This window comes from Xiphias gladius, chromosome 10, assembly GCF_016859285.1.
Source record: "Xiphias gladius isolate SHS-SW01 ecotype Sanya breed wild chromosome 10, ASM1685928v1, whole genome shotgun sequence".
Classification (NCBI taxonomy): Eukaryota; Metazoa; Chordata; class Actinopteri; order Istiophoriformes; family Xiphiidae; genus Xiphias; species Xiphias gladius.
In genome coordinates, this window is record NC_053409.1 from 21,980,142 (window position 1) to 22,001,521 (window position 21,380).

The 21,380-nt window shown below is 41.0% G+C and overlaps 3 protein-coding genes across 7 annotated transcripts in view; 2 read left to right on the forward strand and 1 right to left on the reverse strand.

Annotated features, from left to right (window-relative positions):
- The first annotated feature begins 433 nt into the window (after positions 1 to 433).
- Positions 434 to 6,692, forward strand: plek2 (pleckstrin 2). Of its 3 annotated transcripts, XM_040137756.1 has the most exons (10): positions 445 to 531; positions 661 to 726; positions 827 to 991; positions 1,848 to 2,032; positions 2,191 to 2,282; positions 3,169 to 3,356; positions 3,536 to 3,637; positions 4,691 to 4,774; positions 5,122 to 5,200; positions 6,056 to 6,692. In XM_040137756.1, exons 3-10 carry the CDS (start codon positions 869 to 871, stop codon positions 6,181 to 6,183), a joined length of 981 nt encoding a protein of 326 aa, XP_039993690.1. In that variant the 5' UTR covers positions 445 to 531; positions 661 to 726; positions 827 to 868; the 3' UTR covers positions 6,184 to 6,692. The 3 variants fall into 3 exon arrangements, with proteins under 3 accessions (XP_039993689.1, XP_039993690.1, XP_039993691.1); XM_040137755.1 differs by lacking the exon at positions 661 to 726 and having other exon boundaries at positions 434 to 531; XM_040137757.1 differs by lacking the exons at positions 661 to 726; positions 827 to 991 and having other exon boundaries at positions 451 to 531.
- A 437-nt stretch (positions 6,693 to 7,129) lies between these two features.
- On the reverse strand, positions 7,130 to 11,479 carry si:ch211-10a23.2 (uncharacterized protein LOC567812 homolog). Its single transcript, XM_040137700.1, has 4 exons — positions 11,346 to 11,479; positions 10,872 to 10,957; positions 9,096 to 9,276; positions 7,130 to 8,047 (listed from the first exon to the last, which is right to left on the reverse strand). The coding sequence occupies exons 1-4, from the start codon at positions 11,370 to 11,372 to the stop codon at positions 7,904 to 7,906; spliced, it is 438 nt and encodes a 145-aa protein (XP_039993634.1). The 5' UTR covers positions 11,373 to 11,479; the 3' UTR covers positions 7,130 to 7,903.
- Positions 11,480 to 13,317: 1,838 nt separating this feature from the next.
- Positions 13,318 to 21,380, forward strand: part of zfyve26 (zinc finger, FYVE domain containing 26) — a 30,230-nt gene continuing 22,167 nt past the window's right edge. The window contains exons 1-14 of one of the 3 annotated variants that reach the window (XM_040136831.1): positions 13,318 to 13,422; positions 14,796 to 15,077; positions 15,190 to 15,265; positions 15,419 to 15,505; positions 15,771 to 15,923; positions 16,319 to 16,658; positions 17,654 to 17,778; positions 18,031 to 18,195; positions 18,337 to 18,425; positions 18,551 to 18,702; positions 18,821 to 19,033; positions 19,685 to 20,293; positions 20,544 to 20,708; positions 21,029 to 21,180. In XM_040136831.1, coding sequence (XP_039992765.1) covers positions 14,893 to 15,077; positions 15,190 to 15,265; positions 15,419 to 15,505; positions 15,771 to 15,923; positions 16,319 to 16,658; positions 17,654 to 17,778; positions 18,031 to 18,195; positions 18,337 to 18,425; positions 18,551 to 18,702; positions 18,821 to 19,033; positions 19,685 to 20,293; positions 20,544 to 20,708; positions 21,029 to 21,180 — 2,511 coding nt within the window. In that variant the 5' untranslated portion in view covers positions 13,318 to 13,422; positions 14,796 to 14,892. Of the gene's footprint in view, positions 13,423 to 14,776; positions 15,078 to 15,189; positions 15,266 to 15,418; positions 15,506 to 15,770; positions 15,924 to 16,318; positions 16,659 to 17,653; positions 17,779 to 18,030; positions 18,196 to 18,336; positions 18,426 to 18,550; positions 18,703 to 18,820; positions 19,034 to 19,684; positions 20,294 to 20,543; positions 20,709 to 21,028; positions 21,181 to 21,380 lie in introns of all 3 variants that reach the window. The other 2 variants (XM_040136833.1, XM_040136832.1) reach the window with 2 other exon arrangements.

Genomic DNA, 21,380 nt, shown 5'->3' on the forward strand with positions numbered 1-21,380 from the left:
TAACAGTTGAAGGAGTCTTGAACCCAGCTGTTTTCCTGTTGTGTACAGCTGCTACAGAGGAGAAGGCCGGTTGTCGACCAGCAGCTGCTGGTTTCTCATCAAAATGGGATTTAAAAAAGGGATGTTTTTTCCTAGAGCTTCATCTCCAGGATGCAAATTCCTCACATACTGAAAATGATGGAGAATGAAGTCGTTGTGGATTAAAAAAACATTCCTGAAATCATGAGTCTTTTCCAAAACATCCTCACCCGCGCTGGGTCTCTGAAGGAGTCAGTGCGCCCTCATGTGATAGCGGGCAAAAATCGCAGGGTTGGATAGGCCACTTGGTGTTGAGCAAGGTGTGTGTGTGTGTGTGTCTGTGTGTTTGGGTGTGAACAGAGTGACGCATTGAATGAGCCAAAAAAACTCCCCTCAACGTTCAAAACCTGAGCAGGCCGGAACAGGCAACGGTCAGTTGCCAAGATCACACTGAACAATATGAACACAGACAAGAAAAACACGATTCTAAGAGAAGGATTCCTGGTGAAAAGGGTAAGGTATTTTCTGTGGAATACATAAAAATGCAAATGCTGTGGAATAGGGATTTCAATGAGTCTGCGTGGCATGTAGTAATGGATGTAGCAGAGGCTAAACTCATCCAGGTTTTTATCTGTGGAACAGAGATTTGGCTACTTCTCAGGCTGATCTGAAATCCAAGTATCTTACACTGTATGGTGTCCTCCTGATGTAAGTTATACAAGGGCAGAGTCTTTGAAGGAGAAAGGAGTATATACATCTCTCTGACAAAATGTAGTTTTCACAACTGTTCTATCTTATCTGATGACAGGGTCATGTTGTACACAACTGGAAGGCACGCTGGTTTGTGCTGATGCAAGACAAGCTGCTGTATTACAAATACGAAGGAGGTAAAAGGGACTCATGTCAGCGAGGGAAAATCCTGCTCAGGGACTGTGTGCTTACTTGTCCTTTTCTGGAGTGTGAAAATCGACCGGTGAGTTCTTTCAGACTCAAACGTTTTGCAAGATTACAAAAAAGCGGGTTTCAGATCACTGATTTTGGAAAGTCTAAACATTGTAGAAATGTTCAGTGTAATGAGTTAAAGTTCAATTTGTCCTCTTCGAGTAATTCCCCCATCCCCTTGTAAATTACATGGCTTTAAATTCAGCTCTTCCTTGGAACCTTTGCTGTTTAAAACACTTCAATACAGACATTTCCAGTTTCTATGTCTGATGTCTTCATTGATGAAATCAGCGGGTAAACCCAAAGGCAAAATTATGTCAAGAACTTTCATGTTAAAGGAGAAAAATAACAAAACCCTTTTCACCACATGATTAGAAAGAAGTAAGTCCTCATCAAATAGCCAGTTAAATAATATACCTCCATGATTTGATTTGAATCTGATTCTTTGGTTTTGTAATATAATTGATCCGGTACGTAACATACTTGCAAAAAATAAACACTACACATGGAGACAGATTTGAATTGAAATTGTTGAATGCATAGACGACTTTACGCCGTGGCAAGTCCTGGCTGCTGGCTATAACATGCATGCAGGACATGTTCCATGCAGGTACTTTCCTTTGTTTATCTTTTATTTGGTAGAAACCACACTGAAGGAGGGGCCTCGTCCGCGGAGGCTCTCAGATCCTCTCACACCTTGCTTGATGAGATAATACATTGCCTCAGGTTACTGTTTTGTCAGGACCTGATTTCCATTATCCAGCAACTTTGGAGAACAATTTCTTCTCCATTATTCATGTTCTTTAGATTTTTAAATGTCCTCTGGCAAAAAAAACAACAAAAAAAACCCCAAAAATCAATTTCCCTCCTTTATTTTTCTTCTATAGTTGGTGTTCAAGCTCCAGACAGCAAATGGGGTGGATCATTTTCTGGAGGCCTGTTCCCGAGAAAAGCGAGATGAGTGGGCAGCTGAAATCACCGCTGCCGTCGACAAGCTGCGGACGGCCGTTGGTGGGGAGATGACGGACCAGCAAGACACTTCTGGTTCCCAGTTACACAACATCGATCTCAGGTAAACCTTGTAAACAAAGCGTCTCCCACAGACTTTACAGCATTGTCCACAAGCCTAAGCCTGTGGTGTTTCCACTGCCTCACCCTGTTTGTTTATGACCATACTTAGATCTCTGTCTAATTGTCTTAAGCCCCGGTTTTTCTCCCTCTTTCTTAAAGCAAAGTGTTGGACTCAATGTATGATGTCCACAGCGGAATCAAGATGAGCCACCATGTAGAGCAGGGCAACACTTACAGCAACTGTTTCTCGGGTGAGTCTTTGAAACGTCCACTCTATATTCTCCTCCTTTTTTCTGTCTAATCTGATCTGAGATGACATTTGCTTGTACACGTTTTAAACCAATCAATTTATCGCCTCCAATCCGTAGAGTAGTATTCCCATCTGGATTACTGTCACTTTGGTTAACATACAACCTATAGGCTTGTGTAACTGGGACCTGCTGTCACTTACAGCATATGTTGCATCTTTAGCAATCATTATTATTTAAATGACTTTATTTGTATACTACCATTTAGACACAGAGACAACTCTAAATCCTATACATAAGGCAAAAAATCGCTTTATCCACAGACACACACACAGGACAGGAAATACAATACATTTTGTTTTACTTCTACTTTGGCAGTTCTTCTCCCAACTAAGCTAAAAAAAAACTGAGTTGAACTACATTTAATTTAATTGATAACGATAAATAATTTCCGGTTTGCTATGTATATATGCCTTGCTCTGTATATGTCTGTGTATTAACTGCGTTAATGTCTGAATCTCTGTGTTTATCTGTCTGTCTATTTACAGTATTTAAACGGTATAGCTATATGTCCCTATATTTCTCTATCTATGCAAACCCACTGTATCACCTACTGTCTATATCAGTGCCAGCCTATGTAAACAACGTGTTTATGAATACTCACGTGTAAATATATAGATTTTTCTCACCATCCGTCTTTGTCTGTATCTACTATATTTGTACAGCATTTCTATTTTAATGTCCCAAACTATCCCAATGCACGTTTACATCTATCTACTGGATTTATTTGTATGCTTTATGCCTGATTCCTTGTCTGTGTGAATGTTAATATTAGAATACACTATGTGTATACGTATTGCTACTGTATAAACATGTGATGTCCTTGCAGGTTCAGCCGTGGTGGACTGGCTGGTGTTCATGCAGCTGGCTCTGAACCGTGTGGAGGCTGTGACGCTGGCCTCAGCCCTGCTCGAGGAGGGTTACCTGCGGACTGTTGGCCTGAAGAGCGTGGAGGCCCTCCGCACCGCCGGACTCAGTGAGCAGTTCATGGACGACTCCACTGCGCTGTACAGCTTTGTGAGTACCGCTGAGTTTAAGCGTATCGACCCCTGACACCTCAGTGCCGGTGAATGCCACGCTAAGAATATTTAGGCACATTATACACTGGTTTCCATTGTTAATCCATTTCTTGCATTAATCTGAGATGGCAGGTAGTAGTTCTACCTGGTTTACAACTTGGTTATGTTTAACCACAGTCTGACAGTTTGAAGAAGAGAGGCAGTGTGAAGGCCGAGACGTCGCTGTCTGCAGTCGAGCTGAGTGGAAAAGTGATAAAGAGAGGATATCTGCTTAAACAGGTAAACAGGACTGTGTTAACCCTGTGTTAAGATGCTGATAATAATATTTAGTGCCATTTTCAAATGAGTTATAGCTAATGGCATAATTAATGGTTAATAAATAGATCTGTTATAATTAATAACATTAATAACAAAATCTTTTGGGTTGCTATTTAAGAGCAAAAACACCTTTGACCAGTTGGCCTCTTCGACTAATCGCATTCAGAAACATTTGTTCTTATTAATGGCTTATAACTGCTCTATAGTACAGTAGTAAATGTTTTATTAACTATTGATAAAGCTGTTAGTTAAAAATCCAAATCTTTTTTGGCGGGGCTGTAACAGTGGGGCTATAAACGCCAATGTCCGTGAATGAGTGAGTGACTGAGTGAGTGACTGAGTGAGGGATTAAGTTACACTATTGGTCAGCTGAATGCCGAGTGACTGCGTGCCCATGTTACACCATTGGCCAGCTGGCCGAGTGTTGGAGTTTCCCCATTGGTCGTTGCTCTCTCAAAGTGAATTGAACAGTTTCTATTGGTCATAAGTGGGTCGTTTACAGGAAGTGTTGCCAATTTAGCGCCTTTGTCGCTAGATTTTCAGACTTTTCAGACCCTCTTAGCAACTTCTCTTCACAAAGCCCCTAGCGAGGTCGGGTTTCCCTCAGCAGGCACACCTCTGGACTGCGTGGACGTGAATGAGCTTCTAACTTTCTCTCTGAGTGATCATTTCCATCTAAATAAAGCCGAAATCACAGCAAAGGCGTTGTCTTTATCTTATGCGTATGGTGACTTCTCGAGACACCATACGCAGTTATAAAATCCGGATTTTAGCAGTGCAGAGCAGCAGCTCGGAATTTGTTTGTATTAAATGACTGTATATTTGAGCACAGAGAGTAGGAGAGAAGCAAACAGATAAAGGGCGGTCCAGCCACATACTAGGTTTTGACCTAATCTTGTTATCAGAAAGTGGGACCATGACTTTGAGGTGTTTTGAAGTGTATTTCAGAGTGTTTGTTGTCATCAAGTTTGACTGAATTTCTCAAACTAACACATGGATAACCCTTAAACACAGGGACACAGAAGAAAGAACTGGAAGGTGCGACTCTTCGTACTGCGTTCGGAGCCTGCGTTCCTTCACTACTATGATCCCACTAAGGTGAGCGAACAGGCCATGCTACGAAGGACCAGCACCAGGCAATAGACTACAACTAAAATCACTTCAGGAGAGTAAATTAATTACCTGGTTTAAACGTAGTGTATTTAATTTATTGACAGAGCAGATATATAAACAGGATAAAGACATAAGTTTTCATCACCTAAGTAAACACTTAAATGATGACAAAACTGAACAGAGTAGGACCTAACCCAAACAAAGCACTTGTTTTGTTTTACTTATGCCTCAGGCCAGTTATGCCATTACTCATAATACTCATAATTCTCAGTAATCCTCTTCCGCAATCCTGAGTCAGTCTGATCCACTTCCTGTCTTATATCACTCGTCAGGATGACCTAAGCCCTGCTGGCGGCTTCTCGCTGCGAAGCTGTCTGGTATCTTCTCTGGATGATAATGGAGTTCCCTCAGGTGAGTCACCATCTCAAATTCCAGTGACCTCAGAAACCGCTGCGTTTCTACTTAATGTTTTTCAGACAAATAGTTGCAAGACAGGATGTGGAAGGGAGAGCGGTGGACTTCTTATTATCTCATGTAAAAAAAAAACCAAAACCAGCAACGAACTGATCATACGTATTGTCTGTGTATCTAAAAAACCTGTTATTTCTTGTTCCTCTGTGCCATAGAGCTGCATTGTTGTCCAAAAACTGTTACAAACCCACAATGGGCCACACTGTCCCTTATTAAGATGTAGTATATTTTGACTCAGTCACACTTACACCATCCTACTGCTGTAAATACTCACTAGAACACCAAATGTGTGTCAATCCGCATCTGAAAATAGTCCCCAACAAATGCACGGTTTTAATCAGTGTTACATTTGCTGAAAACTACTGTACCCAGCTGTTATAGGAAAATATTTTATTATTTTCATTTTTTAAATTACTTTATTTTATTAATTGCTGAAATAACCATGGGGAGATAAATAGGAGTTTTATGTTTTCGCCCGTGTTGGTTTATTATGTGAGCAGGGTTACGCAAAAAGTACTGAGAAGGTTTGCACCGAACTTGGTGGAGGGATGGATCATGGGCCAGGAAGGAACCCATTCAATTTTTGGGCCGATCCTGATCATTTACTGTGAATTTGAATTTTGACTCTGGCCGTGGCGGAGGTATGCGCTCTACTGAGTGCCATTCTAGTTTCTATTTTGATTTACACTTTTCACCTACTTGTCTTCCTTGTCAATCAAGTTTTATAAATCGTTAACTTAATTCAGCTGTACTTTATTGATCAGCATCCCTCTCCTCATTTTTTCTCCTCCGCAGGTGTGAAAGGCAACATTCAAGGAAACCTGTTCAAAATCATCACGCAGACAGACACACATTACTTCATCCAGGCTCCGACCCACCAGGAGAAGATGGACTGGATAGATGCGATCAGAGAGCAGACATAGAGCAGCAGGTTCAAGTGAAAACTTTTTAACACGTCAACTAGACCACCTAACCTGCTATGAAGAAGACTGAATTTACACATTCCATGAATGTACTGCAGTAACAAAATGGGACCATGCAATCGAAATGAAAGTAATAGTGGACATAACATTTCTGTTCATCTAATTTCCAAAAGGGAAAGTAATGCAGTGCTGTATATAATAACATAGCACTAGCACTTCCATTTTTCAGCCAAACTTTTACTTTTAATATACTTTAAGTACAATTTGCTAATAATACTTACATACTTTTACTTAAGTAGGATTTTGAATGCAGGACATTTACTTATAGTGAACATGATTTCATCATCTCTTGAAAAGTCTCAAACAGCATTGAATTTATTTTCCACCAAAAATGCCTAAGAATATATTAAAAAGTCTTACATTTCATTTACAGAAGCCTTGAATATTTTCTTTTGCGCACATCACGCAGTAGTGTTAGTTTAACATATTTTGCATGTAAATTGTATTCTACGTGGTATTAAAAGGGTCTTAAAAAGTCTTAAACTTTACTTTGTGAAACCTTCAGAAACCCCGGTCGGAGTATTTTTGTATGGACTTACATAGTAATTTTACCTAGGTAAAGGATCTGCTAGCAAGAGGAAGTACAAGTAAAGACACGAAAAGCCTCAGGAGGAAATTGTAACAGTCATCGAGTTTTAGTGCTGGCTGGCTGCCGGAGGCGCTCCCTGCAATCACGGACAGGCACTCCCACTCAGCAAGCTGAGCCAAGCTTTTATCTGAATAACACAAGCTGAGCCTTATTCCGGTGAAATCGTGAGTGACACAATACCTGAAATGAAAACCACGCCATACCACGGGCTCTGGAGTAAATCCAAGTAGAAGTCACATGACCACAAAGTGAAAAACAACTAAGAAACAACAACAAAAGTGATTTATTGCAGTGAAGTAAAGTCAATATATAACATTCACATAAAAAGTGCTAGCGGTAAATGAAAAGTACAGAAAACAGTGGGCGTTAGTAGCTTTTCAAAGCTTAAGTAGATAATGGTACAATAACAGAAAGTGCGACATGACCTAATCCTTCCATCTTTGTTTGTACTCTGGGGGCAAACTCAGGGGAATGAAACACTGCGTGTATTACTGACATGCACAAATGTAGGCTACTGAAACTGTTTTACATTATTACACCTGTTACAGTACTTAGTCGGCCACAGAATGACAATCAATTGATTTTAGAAACATTCATCTTCATGCAGGCGCTCGTAAACGTAAGTGCTTTCAAAGGTTAACTTCAGAGAAATTAAAGCCAAACGTCTGAAATCTCTTTTCAGTGAACAAAGACCGATGCCGCACTCCTTTTTTGTAGTGACACATCATGTTTGTACAAATGTTCATCAAGGGAAAATATTGTAGCTTAGACCACATTGTTTAAAACTCAATTCACATCAGTTCAAATCACATTCCTCAGTTTATCTAAGACACTGATGACCGTTACATTCAGTCAGTATCTTCACGTCCCCAGACAGGTAATCTAGTGAAGGCACTTTGTCTTAACACGTGATTACGAGGCAGGTAAAACTTTGTTTGGAACTGGAAACACAACAATCCCCATCACGGGGTCAATTTATTCAATCAAGACGTAGCTCTATTCTAATCGTATTTAATTGTTCACTGTCCCAGGACGTCCTCATGTTATTGATCTGTGGGCGAGATGCCGGTGTTAGGCCACCTTGGTGAGCTGTAGATCTCCAAAGACTCGCAAGGCGGTGAGGGAGGCGAGCTGCAAGAGACGGTGGGTGAAGCCACACAGAGGCTGTCCGTCCACCAAGATACGAAACTGCTGGTGCTCACAAACAATCTCCATCTAAGAGTCAGAGGGAATATAGAGGAGGTGAGGGTCAGTTTTTATGCTTACGTTTTACATTTCAAACTTTATGCAAAAATGCACGTTAAAAAGGCCTAAATCACAAACTGGGCCTGCAACAGGGAAGTCAACAAGTCAAGTCTCATTCATACTAAATAAGAAGTCATAGGTTTGTCTCATTTGCCTTTGCAGTGCGGGGATTGCCAAAACATAGTAGTATTATGCAACTTAAAGGTACCCTGTGAAGTTTTAGGCTACTATTAGCACTACGGAGCAACGTTTTCATGACTGGATCCCTGTTGTGTTTTCATGTCATCCACACGCGCCAACATGCAGCGACGCAATACGTATTCCTGCTTACGGTTTTGCATCAATCAATAGTCAGTGGCAGTCGCGCACCAAGAAACTTAGTAATGCACCAGCAGAGGCAGGAAAGGGGAAGACTGAAAGCTAGCAAACAGGTTTTTGTGCAGCTAGCAAATGTTTTATGAGGCAGGAAGTATGTACAGAGTAACACTGGCCTACCGCTACACAAGACAAGAAATGCATTCAACACATTTATTAGGCACAAAACACAGAATGTAAATACTGTATGACTTTGTCTACAAGAAAACTTCCCAGGGCACCTTTAAAATGTACAGTATGGATGTATCTTCTAAGGAGCAGCAAGTTAGTGCTCTGTCCAGTGAAACAATGACGAAGAATAGCTTATTACTGGGGAAACCAAACATGTAAAGTTGCTTATAGTGCAGCTTTAAATGCTGAAAGTATTACAGGGTGATTCACAGCGAGTGTGACTGCAAAAATAAGCCAACGGTAACTCTGGGATCACACACATCACAATCATCCAAAAGACAGAGCAGACACAGCAAGGAATTAACAGGGAGAACTCCCGTAAAAATGCCCCTCATCTGTCTGGTTGAAATGTTTGCAATGTAGGAGTTCAAGCTTATCCGACTGTTCCAATGGACGTCACTTGCTCCGCACGGGAGTGTCACTTCAGTGCCGACAGTCTAAGCGCCAGAGATGTCAGAGACCATTAAAGTACCTTGAAGGCTTCTCCAGGTGCGAAGGGAAAGAAGGAGAGGGTGTTTTCAGACGGACCCCACTTTCCAGCCAGGCGGGCGTTGCGTTGGACGGCCTTATCCATGAAGCTGACCTTCAGCTGAAGACCCACATCGCCCTCTGTGTCCTCCTCCTGAGGCTTACTGGACAGAGTCACCTCAATGCTGTGAAAACCGACACAGAGATCAGGGACAGCCAGAGCGGTGCAGAAATACAACATTTAAGGAAAAGACTGGCACTTAGATTTTTACTTTCTCTCCTTCTCTCTGGGCTAAACTGGGTTATCAGCCTTTCTGGATTCTTCAGAGAACAGTGACATCTTCTGGTGCTTATGACAACTGTCATGTAATAATGAGGCATTTCACAAAGACTGAATATCAAATGATCTCGATCAGTGTTGGTGACTTTTTAACACACTGCTGTGACCATCAAGAGAGAAAAAGAGCTCGACTTAAAAAACGCGTGAACGAGCTTATTCCTGCATGAGAATCTATCATACTCTTCACTTCTGTATCCAATTTTCAGCGCTGGAAAATAACTGCGTACATTTACTCATGTGCCATACTTAAGTATAATTTTGAAGTAGTCATACTTTATTTGAGTATTTCCATATATTACTTTATACTTACACTCCACTACATTTTTTTAACAGCTATGGTTACTCATTACTTTATAGATTAAGATTTTACAAAACAAAACATATAATCAGTGTAAGTTAAAACTGTCTTGATGAACCACTACACAAGGATACTTCTTACATTTTGCGTCAATAATAATGAGTAGATTTTGTTGCCAATTCTTCTCTATATTCACTTAAGTAGCATTTTGAACCCAGCAGGTTTTACTTGTCATAGAGAATTTTTACAACTACTTTTCTTACTTAAATAAATAGTTTGAATACTTCTTTTTACACTGATCATGAACACAGCTCTATCTTTGGCCCTGATTCCGGCGAAGCTAAAACATTACAGACAACAAATGTGTGCACAAATTTTCCATTTTGCAGGGAATTTGGTAACGTCGGCGACTGGCGTTGCATTACTATGGATTTGTTAACTTACATTTTATCTGAACCCAATCTGCCCACCAGGCTGACAAAGAAAATGTTTTTTTTTTATGGCCGCACATTTTTGATGACACTGTCAAGTTTTGATCGATTTATAGTTGAACTTGCTCTTGAATCCAGAGGAATAAAATGGAGACGAAAATTTCTAAAATAAACACTGTCCTCTTACATTCAGTATCTAGGAAATGGGCCCTTTGAGAGCATTTGTCCTTAAAAACTCTCCGGATGTTTCTGCAGCCAAAAATAAGTTTCTTGACACTAAAAAAAAAAAAAAGTTCTCCATCAAAGTTTTATTTTTGCACACTATGTTTTCGCGTGACCTAATTGTTATGTTTTACTGGACATAATTGATGACTGAATGAGTAAATAGCCAGATGATATTATCAACTAAGAATTTCCAGGGTGACTCTTTGGTTTTCATGGGATTTGCAGCTCTCCCACGCACACTCACATACTAACCCATAATTAGGAAACGCACTGGTATTACTGAGATATTTTCCCAGAGCAGGGACTGACTGGGTGGTTCGCATTCGCACTCAAACACAGACAGCAGCTGTGCAGTCCGCTTTGGAATTCTGTTTCACTGGCATCTTTGCCACTTTGACCGGCCGCCACGTCCAGTGTGCAACAGTACATCAGCAATGCATAATTTCGCTTTTCTATCGAAGAATGGAAACAGGTGTGTGCACTCACCTCTTGGGTTTCTTGTTAACAATTCCCATAACAACCAGTTTCATTGAAGGCCGCAGCCCGCCCTTTATCTCTCCGATATACTCCCCCTGTGAAACAATAGAGACGTATACACGTACAGATCAGCGGTCGTCCAGGATGAGGCCTGCGGCCAAACGGGACAAGACAGTTTATTATTGGAGGAAATAACCGCTGGCCCCTCATCATGCAGTCTGCGGTGCGCTGGAGCCTACGGCACCGATGGGAACAATAGCCTTATTGATTCGGATCTTCAGCAACCAGTGACTCAGCTGCACAGGCTATGCCTCTGGATTTTTAGTTTTTTTTTTAATTTTATTATTATTATTATTATTTTTTTACCACGCTGAACGGTTAAATTGCTTTTGAATGAAATCACAATTTTGCAAAAACCCAATAAATAAATAAGAAAACGTTTCGATGCATGCGGCGCTAAGCAAACAAAAGACGGCTACATACATTTTCTTTCTTGTCCTTTTCTTCCATTCCACTCAGGGCGTGATGCAGTGTGGAGGTTTCGAGCTGTGATGCCGACTGAGGACTGATTGACTCTGCCTCCAGCTGGCAAGACCCCGCCTGCAGTACGTTGTCATAGCGACAGGCTCCCAGTTTGGTAATGATGGTGGTAGGAGAGCGGCAGAGAGAGATTGGGGGGGGGGGGACAGCCGGAACAGACACATGTCAAGATTCTTCTTTTTTTTTGGGGGACTAGTATGTGAACGCGTCCAGCCGACTGCCTTTTTTTTGATTGCGTCCCTTCACGGTCCTCTCAGCCCACACGACAGTCTGTGGCCCGCAAGCGCTTCTCTGTCGCTGGACTTCGGCAAGTCCAGTTAGTCTGCATCCCATGCCTGGGGACGAAGCACACGTTTCCGCGCTTCCTATGGTGGCCCCGAGAGCTCAACGCACTGCAACTTAACTAAACACTTGCAAATAGACAAAAAACAAACAAACAAACAAACAAACAAACAAAACAAACCAACAAAAAAAAGCGAATGAAGAAAACATCTTCACTAATTTGACAACAGATGCGCAGCGTTTAGGAAAAAATTCGCAAAGTGAAGAAACACAACTACATAGACCCAAAGACAGAAATTAGCTGTGATTACAGAAAACACAACCAAATACAGAAAGGCTGCAGGGTTAACAGCAAATATGTGGGAAGAGATCTGAAAGGGGGAAAAACGTCAATTTGACTGATTTTTACAACTCCACTGACAGCTTTCCCACATATGTTCGTGTGTCCCGACCATATTTCCATTGTAGTCTGAGCTATTTCTGCATCTCCGGCCCATATTTGGTTGTGTTTTCTGTGTTTGCTGTGTGTTTCTTTATTTGGTTGTGTTTTCTGTATTTGCTGTTTGTTTCTGAATTTGATAGTGTTGTCTGTTGTCTGTTGCCTGTTGCCTGTTGTGTGTGTGTGCGTGTGTGTGTGTGTGTGTGCGTGTGTGTGTGTGCCTGTGTGCCACAGCTGGTTCCCCATACATGCCTCTTCGGAGCCCCTGTCTCATACACCTGATGCTGCCCTCACACATCACGGTTCTGCTGGATCAATATCAGAAGCACCTGAATTTAGAAATACTCCACGAGTCCTGCGTCCAATATATGATACTCAAGAAGTAGCCTACAGATATATTAACAGCAAAATGTAAAAGTATTCATCAGGCAACAGAATGGGCCTTGTCAGTGTTACATTACTATTATTGGATTGTCATTAATATGGAGGCCAAGCAGAGTTTTAATTACTGCTTTTCAGAATAACTAGCCTACCTGTCAAATCAATGTCATCAGGTAAAAACTGCACTTTCTTCAGCTGAAATGTAGCTGAATAGAAGTATAAATAAGCATACAGTGGAAATACTACGTAATTAAAGTACAAGAACCTCCAAACTGTACTGAAATACTTTAATAAATGTATTTTGCATACAAGTATAAACCTGGCACCAGTTTCTATCTCTGAACTGCTCGTCCCCCAATTCCCCCTCCAGACCCCTCAGATCTGCCGACCAATCACTGCTCTCCATTCCATTAGGCTTTTATCCAGATGTTCCATGGTTTTTCTAAGTTACTTATTTGTGTGTGTGTTTTGGTTTGATTGTAACCATCAAACAAATAATTACGCGATTAAATCTCTCCGTAAAGCCCTTTGGTCGACGTTTGTTATTTTTAAAAGTTCTCTGTAAATATATTGAGTTGTCTCGACTTTACCATTTTTTTTTTAAGTAATCTTCGCGTCTCTCGTATTTCCGACAGCCCCTGAAGGTAGCAATAAAAATAAATAAATAAAGAAAAATTAAAAAAAAAAAAAATTAAAAAAAATAAAAAATAAAGAAAAGAACGCTCCTCGGCGTTCTGGAACGCCCACCTCGTGCCAACCTTTGACCAACCAGCGTTGGAGAATCAGCTGATTTTGTCACATGACCCTGGTTAACATACACCTAGCCGCCGCTTTACAAAACAGGTCAACAGAAAGAAGCAGCTAGGAGTTTCAATAATCTCCAGTTTCGGGAGGGGGGAAACTGACACTAAGAAATGAGTAAGTGACAATGTTGAATACTCGATAATTTCCAACTGCTTCATGTTGGACATGGTTGTCGCGGAATTTAACTAATTAACTTAATGTTTCAGCTACAGCAAGTAGGTACCATTGTAGCTAATGCTAATGCTAACTCAACATTAGGGTAGCTGTCAAACCTGAGAAGACACAAACGGGGAAGATAGAAACATTAGCATTTTAAAAGCCCGTTGAAAGGCGTTTCTCACTGCTGACAGTTGTTTTGTTCCATGTTTCTGTCTCAACGTGCGTGGTTTTGTTTGCACAGACAATTAAAGGTACAGATGGTAGAAATAAGTTGTGTAACATTTTCACATCTACATCCTGAATATCCTGCCTCTGAATGGCCTGGTGGGTCAGTAAATACGCATCGATAAAATTCTGTGACAGCTAAACTAAATTCATCATCTTTGGTAATCGTGTGACAAATTTACAAAGCAAAGTGGTGCAAAGCATTGCAGTTATTCACTGTTGCTGAAAACCATATAAATAATGTCAGTGCAGGATAGTCTATTGTAATACTGTAAAAAACAGACTTATAAAGACTTATAAAATCAAGCGTCATAGACGCTTTGTATTGTGCACTTACTGTTTACTACCTACATGAGTCACTGTGTGGAAATATGAGGAAATACATATAAAACAAAACTATTTTTATTCTTCAAAAGAGAGCTAAAAGAATTTTAAACAAAAGTGTATATAAAGAAACAGCTAACCCACAGTTTATTAGATTAAAGGCTCTAAAAATTCAAATCAGATTTTAAAAACAACACAGGTCATGTATAAGGTCAAAAACAAATAATTACCGTAATTATTACCTTACCATATCCAAAAGTTTTCAAAAAGGGAGAATGTCAATGTCATTTGAGAGGAGAAACCAAGGGTCAGGACCAGTGGAAAAAAAAACTTTTAAAGGGGTGAATATTTGGAACAATTGTAGTGACGAATTGAGAAAGTGTGGCACGCTTTATATATTTAGAAACTGCTTGAAAAATAATGGACAAATATATAAATCTGTGACCAGAATGCCATTTAAGCGTTAGTATATTAGGGACAGCGTTTGAATTTTATCTGAAGTTACTTTTGACGTCGAATTGGCAGTGTTTTGTCAAAAAGGTAAAAAGCGCATTTACTTGTAGGTTTGGCCTACACCTTTTTGGTCTCAAGAAAGTTTGTTTCTTAGTCATTTATCCCAAATTGTTTGTATGATTATTTACAGAAATAAATATATTTCATTTCAAAAATTTCAACAAAGGACAACCACCATATTCTGTTTGTTTCAAATGACGTATACTGTACATTTCTTTGTTTTGTGAAACTATATAACCTCCGACAGCTTTGTCTTTCTGTTTCAGGTGAAAACAACTCCAGGGCGCTCCTTGGCCGCTTGTTAGTACAGGTGCCTCTCCAGTTGTGACCACTGAGCAGAGGAGAGTCACAGTGAAAGTGGCCATGTATCCTTTCAGCTGTGAGGCTGAGACCTCACTTCAGGACCTGTTTGAATATTTCAAGAGGTGCCTGCAGCATGGAGAGTGGGAGCTGGCCAGTGCCTGTGTGCCACAGCTGGTGAACTCAACACTTTCAGAAAACCTACGAGACATAATCAAAGCTATCATCTGCCATCCTTACAATTTAAAGTGAGCCACGCAGCTGTACATTCACAAGACATCAGTTTTTTCCTATATATAAACCAATATAATTGCGTGTTATTTCTGATGTGGGTTCAATGACCGTGTGTTTATGTCATAGATGGGAGTTACTGGGCAGTCCACACAAACTGGCTTGGTTTTGGCTTCAGGTTTTGGAGAAATGGACAGAAGAGAAGGTATCAAGTATTCAGCTCTCTTTAGTTTACTTTTTCGACTTACTCTGAAACAACATGTTCAGTCGTGTCATCCCCCAGCATTATGCTGGTACAGTATTTGAGACCATCTTTGTTTGTGTTAACTGACCAACACTTTTTTGCCCTTCACTTCAGGTTTCTCCTAACATCAGGAGAGAGTTGGAGTTCCTGCTGCTCCTGGAGGAATTGGGCTCAGAGGGCATAACAGAGACTGTCCTCAAGGTTACTGTTATTTTTACTCTTGTCAGCAATCAAACCCGCAGTTAACTGCGCAGTAGTAAAAACTAAATAAGTATTTAATCTTAATAAGTATTTAACTCCACAGCTAACGAGAGGTTTAAAAGATTAGAAAGTCATCTTTTGACCTGTGCGAACAAAAACATTCTCACAGATCAAGAATGATTAAGTTGACCTGTTCTGTTTTATTTCGTGTTGTGAGTGCCTCGTTAGTGGACAGAATATAGGACTGAGATAAATTACCTTTCAGCAGGAGTTGCGCCAGGCCTTCTTGGACATCCAGCGTGACCGAAAGGCTGCGGAACGTTCGAGGGCAACAGATGCTTCTGTTGAGTCTTGCCTCCGAACCTTATTGGAGAAAAAGAAGCCCAGACTGGCCCAGTCTCTAGCACATTTCTTACAGGTAGAGTCAATCATTGAGTATCATAATTACAAAAGACTTGTTATGAAGTAGGGTAAATAGGGCACTTGTCTATTTTCTGTACAGTGTGCACATGAATATATACATTTTTGATTGTCATAAAAGTAAGTATAGACAAAATGCACCCATCACAATCTACACAGTAGTGTATCTGATGGAGTTGGACTTTTTTAATCATATTAAGTGGGTTTAAATATATATAATTACTGTATTCTGCCAGAGCTAAGTTGAATGTATAAGAACGGACATAATATAAAATTTATTAAATTTTGCTTGAAAAACTACTGAAACGATCAATGGGTTATGAAATACGGGCTGTTCCTTGTATCAGCTCTATGAACTGCATTTTCCCTCTTTCTTTTCCCCATCTCCTGCAGGACCAGTCATCCACAGAGGACCATACTCTGCAGCACACGTTCATCCGACACCTGATGAAGAAACTGGGACGGCCAGAGAGGATGCCGGAGAAGCTGGAGGAGTGGGTGGAGGAGATCTACGCGGTGTTGGCCGTGATGCCATGGAGCTCTCGTAGAAGCGGTGGGCAGTTTGAGGCCCTGTGCGAAGCGCTGTGGGCAGCCAGAGACGGACCCCTGAAAGAGGAGAGGATCCTGAGCGCGCTGCTTCGCCCTCAGTGTGACGCTCTCGTCTCTGTGTACTGCTCCACTGCTCTGAGGCTGCAGAGGGATCATCTGCTGAGGAGCACGCCTGACACACAAGGTAGTCTGAGTGTGCTCAGCTCTGGTAATGAGAAGTGCATCGTGGGGCACCACCACCACAACAAAGAAATGTTAAGCATTATTTGACGTTAATAATTATCTTGAGATCACTAGGATGAGTCAGATATTTGAAGTTAACTACAGACTTCAGTTAGAATATGTGATGTGGCCATTTACTGCAAACGATTTTCATGTTCATCAGTACAAACTGACTGCTTTGCTAAACAGCAGTGTATTCCTACAAATCCGTTCCTCTTCTGAGCAGTTTTTGTGGTCAGTTTTACTTTTGTTTTATAGAAGTGATATTGATAAGATATTTATAGTCTGAGTTTGGTCCTTCTTTGCTCACAGTTCTAGAGGGGAAACGCTGGCATCACTCCTTTCCTGTTATAATCACACTTCTGCTTCTGTGGCTGTAAAGCTGCGGCAGTTTTTACTGAGTGTCAAGAAAATGTACACGTCAAAGCTTTAGTTTAGTCATTGTTTACACAGACGTTCTTTCATTTTCTTATGATCATTTTTCGGACACCAAATTTAGAGTGTATTTGCTTATAATATGTCATAACGCCAACAGTGATTAATGAGTGGTTTATGGTTCAGCGTGTACATATCAATATCATTGACTCTTGGTCCAACCTGGTAAATTTTACTAAGGACACAGATAGATCATATAATGTATAAAGGAAAAAGGTGTAAAAAAAAAAACGATCACCCAAAATGTTCATAATGTATGTTTGGCAATAGTTTGTCCTGGAATGTCTCCCATACAGTCACATTATTTGGAGTCTCTAAGAGGCAACAACGGGATTTCTTTTTCTGAAATAGTTTTCCAGTCCCTTCTTATTCTTTATGAATTCATCATGAATCATTTTGCTTTATTTTACCTTACAAAGTTTTTCATTGTTTTTAAAATAATAGTAGTGTTTTAGCAACATTTTTGTTTGGCGTGTTTCGACTATTATTATTATTATTATTTTTTTTTTATCACCCTCGTAGTGGACCTCCCTGAGGCAGAGAGGCTGGCTCTCACTTTATGTTGCCACAAGGACCGTCCATCCATTTGGAAGACCATCTATTTCGAGTGCCTTAGTAGTGGGAAGCACTTCTTGGAGCAGGTCTTGGTAAGTGGACCAAGACCACTGGAAAAATTTCAATACTGACTGAAATGTACAGTTCAGACGGGCTGAGTCACTGTTTTTCAACCAGATTCAAAATTTAACAGGAAGTAATAAAGTGTAGACAGTCCTCTGTCAGTAGCTTTGTAATTGTATAATATTTGTAATTAGTAAAAGATCCTAATCCTCAAGTAAACTTAGTTAGCAGCCGCATGTGATGAAATTCAATCATGTAATAAGATTGGATCCTTCCTGTAGGTTACTGCACTTGACCTGATTAAGCACGAGGAGTTCTCTCAGCTGAGAGACTTACTGCAGCTGGAGTTCCAGCCATTGTCTCGTCTGCTGCTGCTGCTGGGATGGACTCAGTGTCGCAGTCTGAGCTCAGCTCAAACGCTGCTTAGCACCCTTCACCGTGAGCAGGTCAGAACTGAACCTGTTCAGACAGCTACCTGTACACCCCCCCCCCCCGCGGCTATTTAAGTGTAATTTAGTGGAAACACTGGTTGATAATTCCAACATTCAAGTGTAGTCCTTTGCTGATAGCGTTTATTATCTTTTTAGGCACCAGCCAGTGACTCTGTTCTGCAGGAGTTCGCCAATCTTTTGTCCTCTCAGCTTGGAATACTTGAATGGTGTAAAAGCAACAATCCGTAAGCCTCTGTTCTTTTATATTTGACGTTTGACTGGCATTTAATTCCATCTTAATCTTTTTTTTTTTTCTAATATTTACTTCATCTGTATCTTGATTCCCTTTTTTTTTTTTTCCTCTGTGCAGAGGTATTTCCATGGAGGCATTGCTGACACAGCTTCACACTCTGGACAATCATTCAGCTCTCTATATTCTGCATTCTCTAACTGCTTTGCCTCAGTTTGAAGAGCGCAGGATACTGGATCTGCTGCAGCAACTGCCAAATTCGCCAAGAACAGGTTTACATCATCCACTTGTGTGTCCAGTGGATTCTGAAATCCTTGCACGAAAGAACCATGTATGTGATGTTTCATAGTAACGTTGCCCTGTCTGTGGTTCTTATTGTTTTTCTTGCAGAGGACACTGAGGCCATCATTACTCTCAGCCATGGTGTACAGAGGAACGTAGTTTTGTTCCAGGGGTTCTGTGCCATGAAATATGCCATTTATGCTCTCTGTGTGAATGTACATAAATACTCAAATTGCACCAAGTGTGAGTCCATGCAGCAGCAGCGGCACCGGCCCAGTGAAGCAGAAACAGACCAAAATGAAACCTCAACTTCCTCAGAAGGTATGGAGGCTGTCTTTCGTTTCTGCAGGGAAGTTTTAGTTTGATGACCGACTGTAGAAAGGTTTCCTCATTTTAGCTGATTACAATCTAGCTTGCAGAAAGAACAGACGCTGATGTCATGTGTTGACGCTTTTAATATCTGAGTCGTTTGTTTTGGCTCTGTTAAAACATAGCATTACACTAAAAACAACACAGAATTAAAATATACTGCATTTCTAACTCTCGAAACTTGCAAGACAAAAACAGGTAATTTGCTGTTTAGGTAAGATTAAAAACATCATTTGGACCTAACCCCCCCCATGTAATTCCAATTAAGTAAATCTGCACAGCAAACTGATGCTAAGCAAACACGAAGGAAAAATAGAAGATCAAGACATTCTTTAATTTCTAAACTTCAAAACAACATTCATTAAAATCATCTCTTAATAGCTGAAAGACACGAAATTGATCACAGCACCTAGACACAATTCAAAACTCTTTAATAATGACTTTTCCCCTTTCTTCAGCTTACTGATTGTGCTTCAAGAATCTTTTGATTTTTTTTTTTAAAGTTAACAAGGTCATCTTTGCTTATTGACCTTTCTATGCCTTTACAGTTCTGAATTATATTCTGACCCGACCTCGTTCTTCTCTGTTTTTTGTCTTTTCCAGGTTACCATTTGCAGTTCCAGCACTACCTGTCAGAGTGTCAGCTCTATCTGGAGGCTGTGCCAGCCATGTTCCGCCTAGAGCTCCTGGAGAACATCTTCTCCCTTCTCTTTCTGTCCACCGCTGACTTTGCGCAGCCGATTCAAAAAGACACAAACTCAAATCTGAACGCAGTGAATGTCAGTCAAGACTGTTCATCAGATACACGAAACACAAATGTAGAATTCGGAGCCAAAGCAAAGACAGATGAGACTGATCACAGCAGGAAAGAGAGCCGGAGGCAGCATGCAAGTTCACTAACCTCGTCCCACTGTGGCCAACTGGACCTGGGACACTTCATCCAGGGCTGCAGGGGTTTTGTGGTTGATGTTACAGCCATGGAGGGTTTTCTGAAGCTGCTGAAAGAAGGGTTGGAGGGCATGTGCGTCGTGGGTCAGCAGGAGGGGCAGGAGGCGGGAAGAGCGCTGCCACGAGAGGCCGAGGCGGTGGAAAGTCTGGGCTGCTCGGTGACGGCTGAGACATTTGGGGCTCGCCTGCAAAGGCTGTCCAAACGCACTGCGGAGGCTCAGTGGAGGCTGCAGATCATCACCAGCAACCAGGGCAGTGGAAGTGGTGAGATGCACAAGCTTCCTGAACCTTATTTTCAGTTCTTTGATTCACCTTTCTACAGGCAAGACATACATTAACAAAGGAAAATCAACTACAACTAAAATTTACAAACATTTGACTGGTTGCTTGTCTTAATATCCTACCTAGCACATGTGTCTGTGTGTCCATGCCTAACTTAGCATTAGGGATGGACGGAGTTCAGATAGATGTTAGGTATGAAGTCTTTGAGCCTTGATTGTAAGTTCACTTGCAGGCTCAGAAACCCCCCTCCAAATGTCAGCGATCAGCTGTACTGCCCCGTCTTTGGGGAGCAGCAAGAGCTCGAGTCTGAGAAGGAGGAAGAGACAAGGGAGACATGCTACAGAGAGAAAAAGCTCCATAGAGAAACAGAATGGAGAAGTTAGCACGAGTGCATCAGGTAAGCCGTAAACACTGTCTGTCATGTAAGGAGACCGATTTGGTTTGTTAAAGTCACACTGAAGCACTCGTGTTTTGCACCAATTACTTTTCGCTTTACAGAAGAAAGCGGAGGTCACAAACAATTTTGTTTGCTTTCATCTTCCTTGAGAAAAGATGTGAATTCCTCTTCTAGGGGCAGTGAATCCAGTTTTTTTGATGACGTCTGTGCTTCATCCTGATGACTCCAATCTGGGCCTTTGCCCCTTAGGGGAATTCAAAGTAACTTTTTTGAAGATGTCAGTTATTTTTGTGGATTTATGATCGTTTGTCCTTTCCCAGATGGTGGAGGAGGGACAGCAGCCGGTTGTGTGGAATTGGAGGTTTGTCCATGCAGGGGTCCCCACAGCTGGCTGGTGCCCGCCATGTTGTCCCCTCCGGAGTCTCTGCTAATGTCCTGCATCCGCCGAGGAAACTTCATGGAGGCTCATCAGGTCTGTGTGGCAAACTGGACTCGAAAAACTGTTCTTGTGTTTGTGTAAAGACTATTCGGTTTTTACCAGTCAAACAGTTGTAATGGTACCTAAAATACTTCTCATTACATAATACTGCATTATAATTTACACATTATAATTTAGAAAATGTTCTGCATCACTGTTTTCAAGTAATAAATCAGTATTGTTTATTTGCTCTC

Coding starts and splice junctions, on each gene's coding strand:
- plek2 (XM_040137755.1), top strand. CDS start 478: ATGAACACAGACAAGAAAAACACGATTCTAAGAGAAGGATTCCTGGTG. Junction 532..826: donor AAGGATTCCTGGTGAAAAGG/GTAAGGTATTTT, acceptor ATCTGATGACAG/GGTCATGTTGTACACAACTG. Junction 5,201..6,055: donor TGATAATGGAGTTCCCTCAG/GTGAGTCACCAT, acceptor TCTCCTCCGCAG/GTGTGAAAGGCAACATTCAA.
- si:ch211-10a23.2 (XM_040137700.1), bottom strand. CDS start 11,372: ATGGAAGAAAAGGACAAGAAAGAAAAT. Junction 9,277..10,871: donor GTTAACAAGAAACCCAAGAG/GTGAGTGCACAC, acceptor CGGTTTTCACAG/CATTGAGGTGACTCTGTCCA. Junction 8,048..9,095: donor CACCTGGAGAAGCCTTCAAG/GTACTTTAATGG, acceptor TCTGACTCTTAG/ATGGAGATTGTTTGTGAGCA.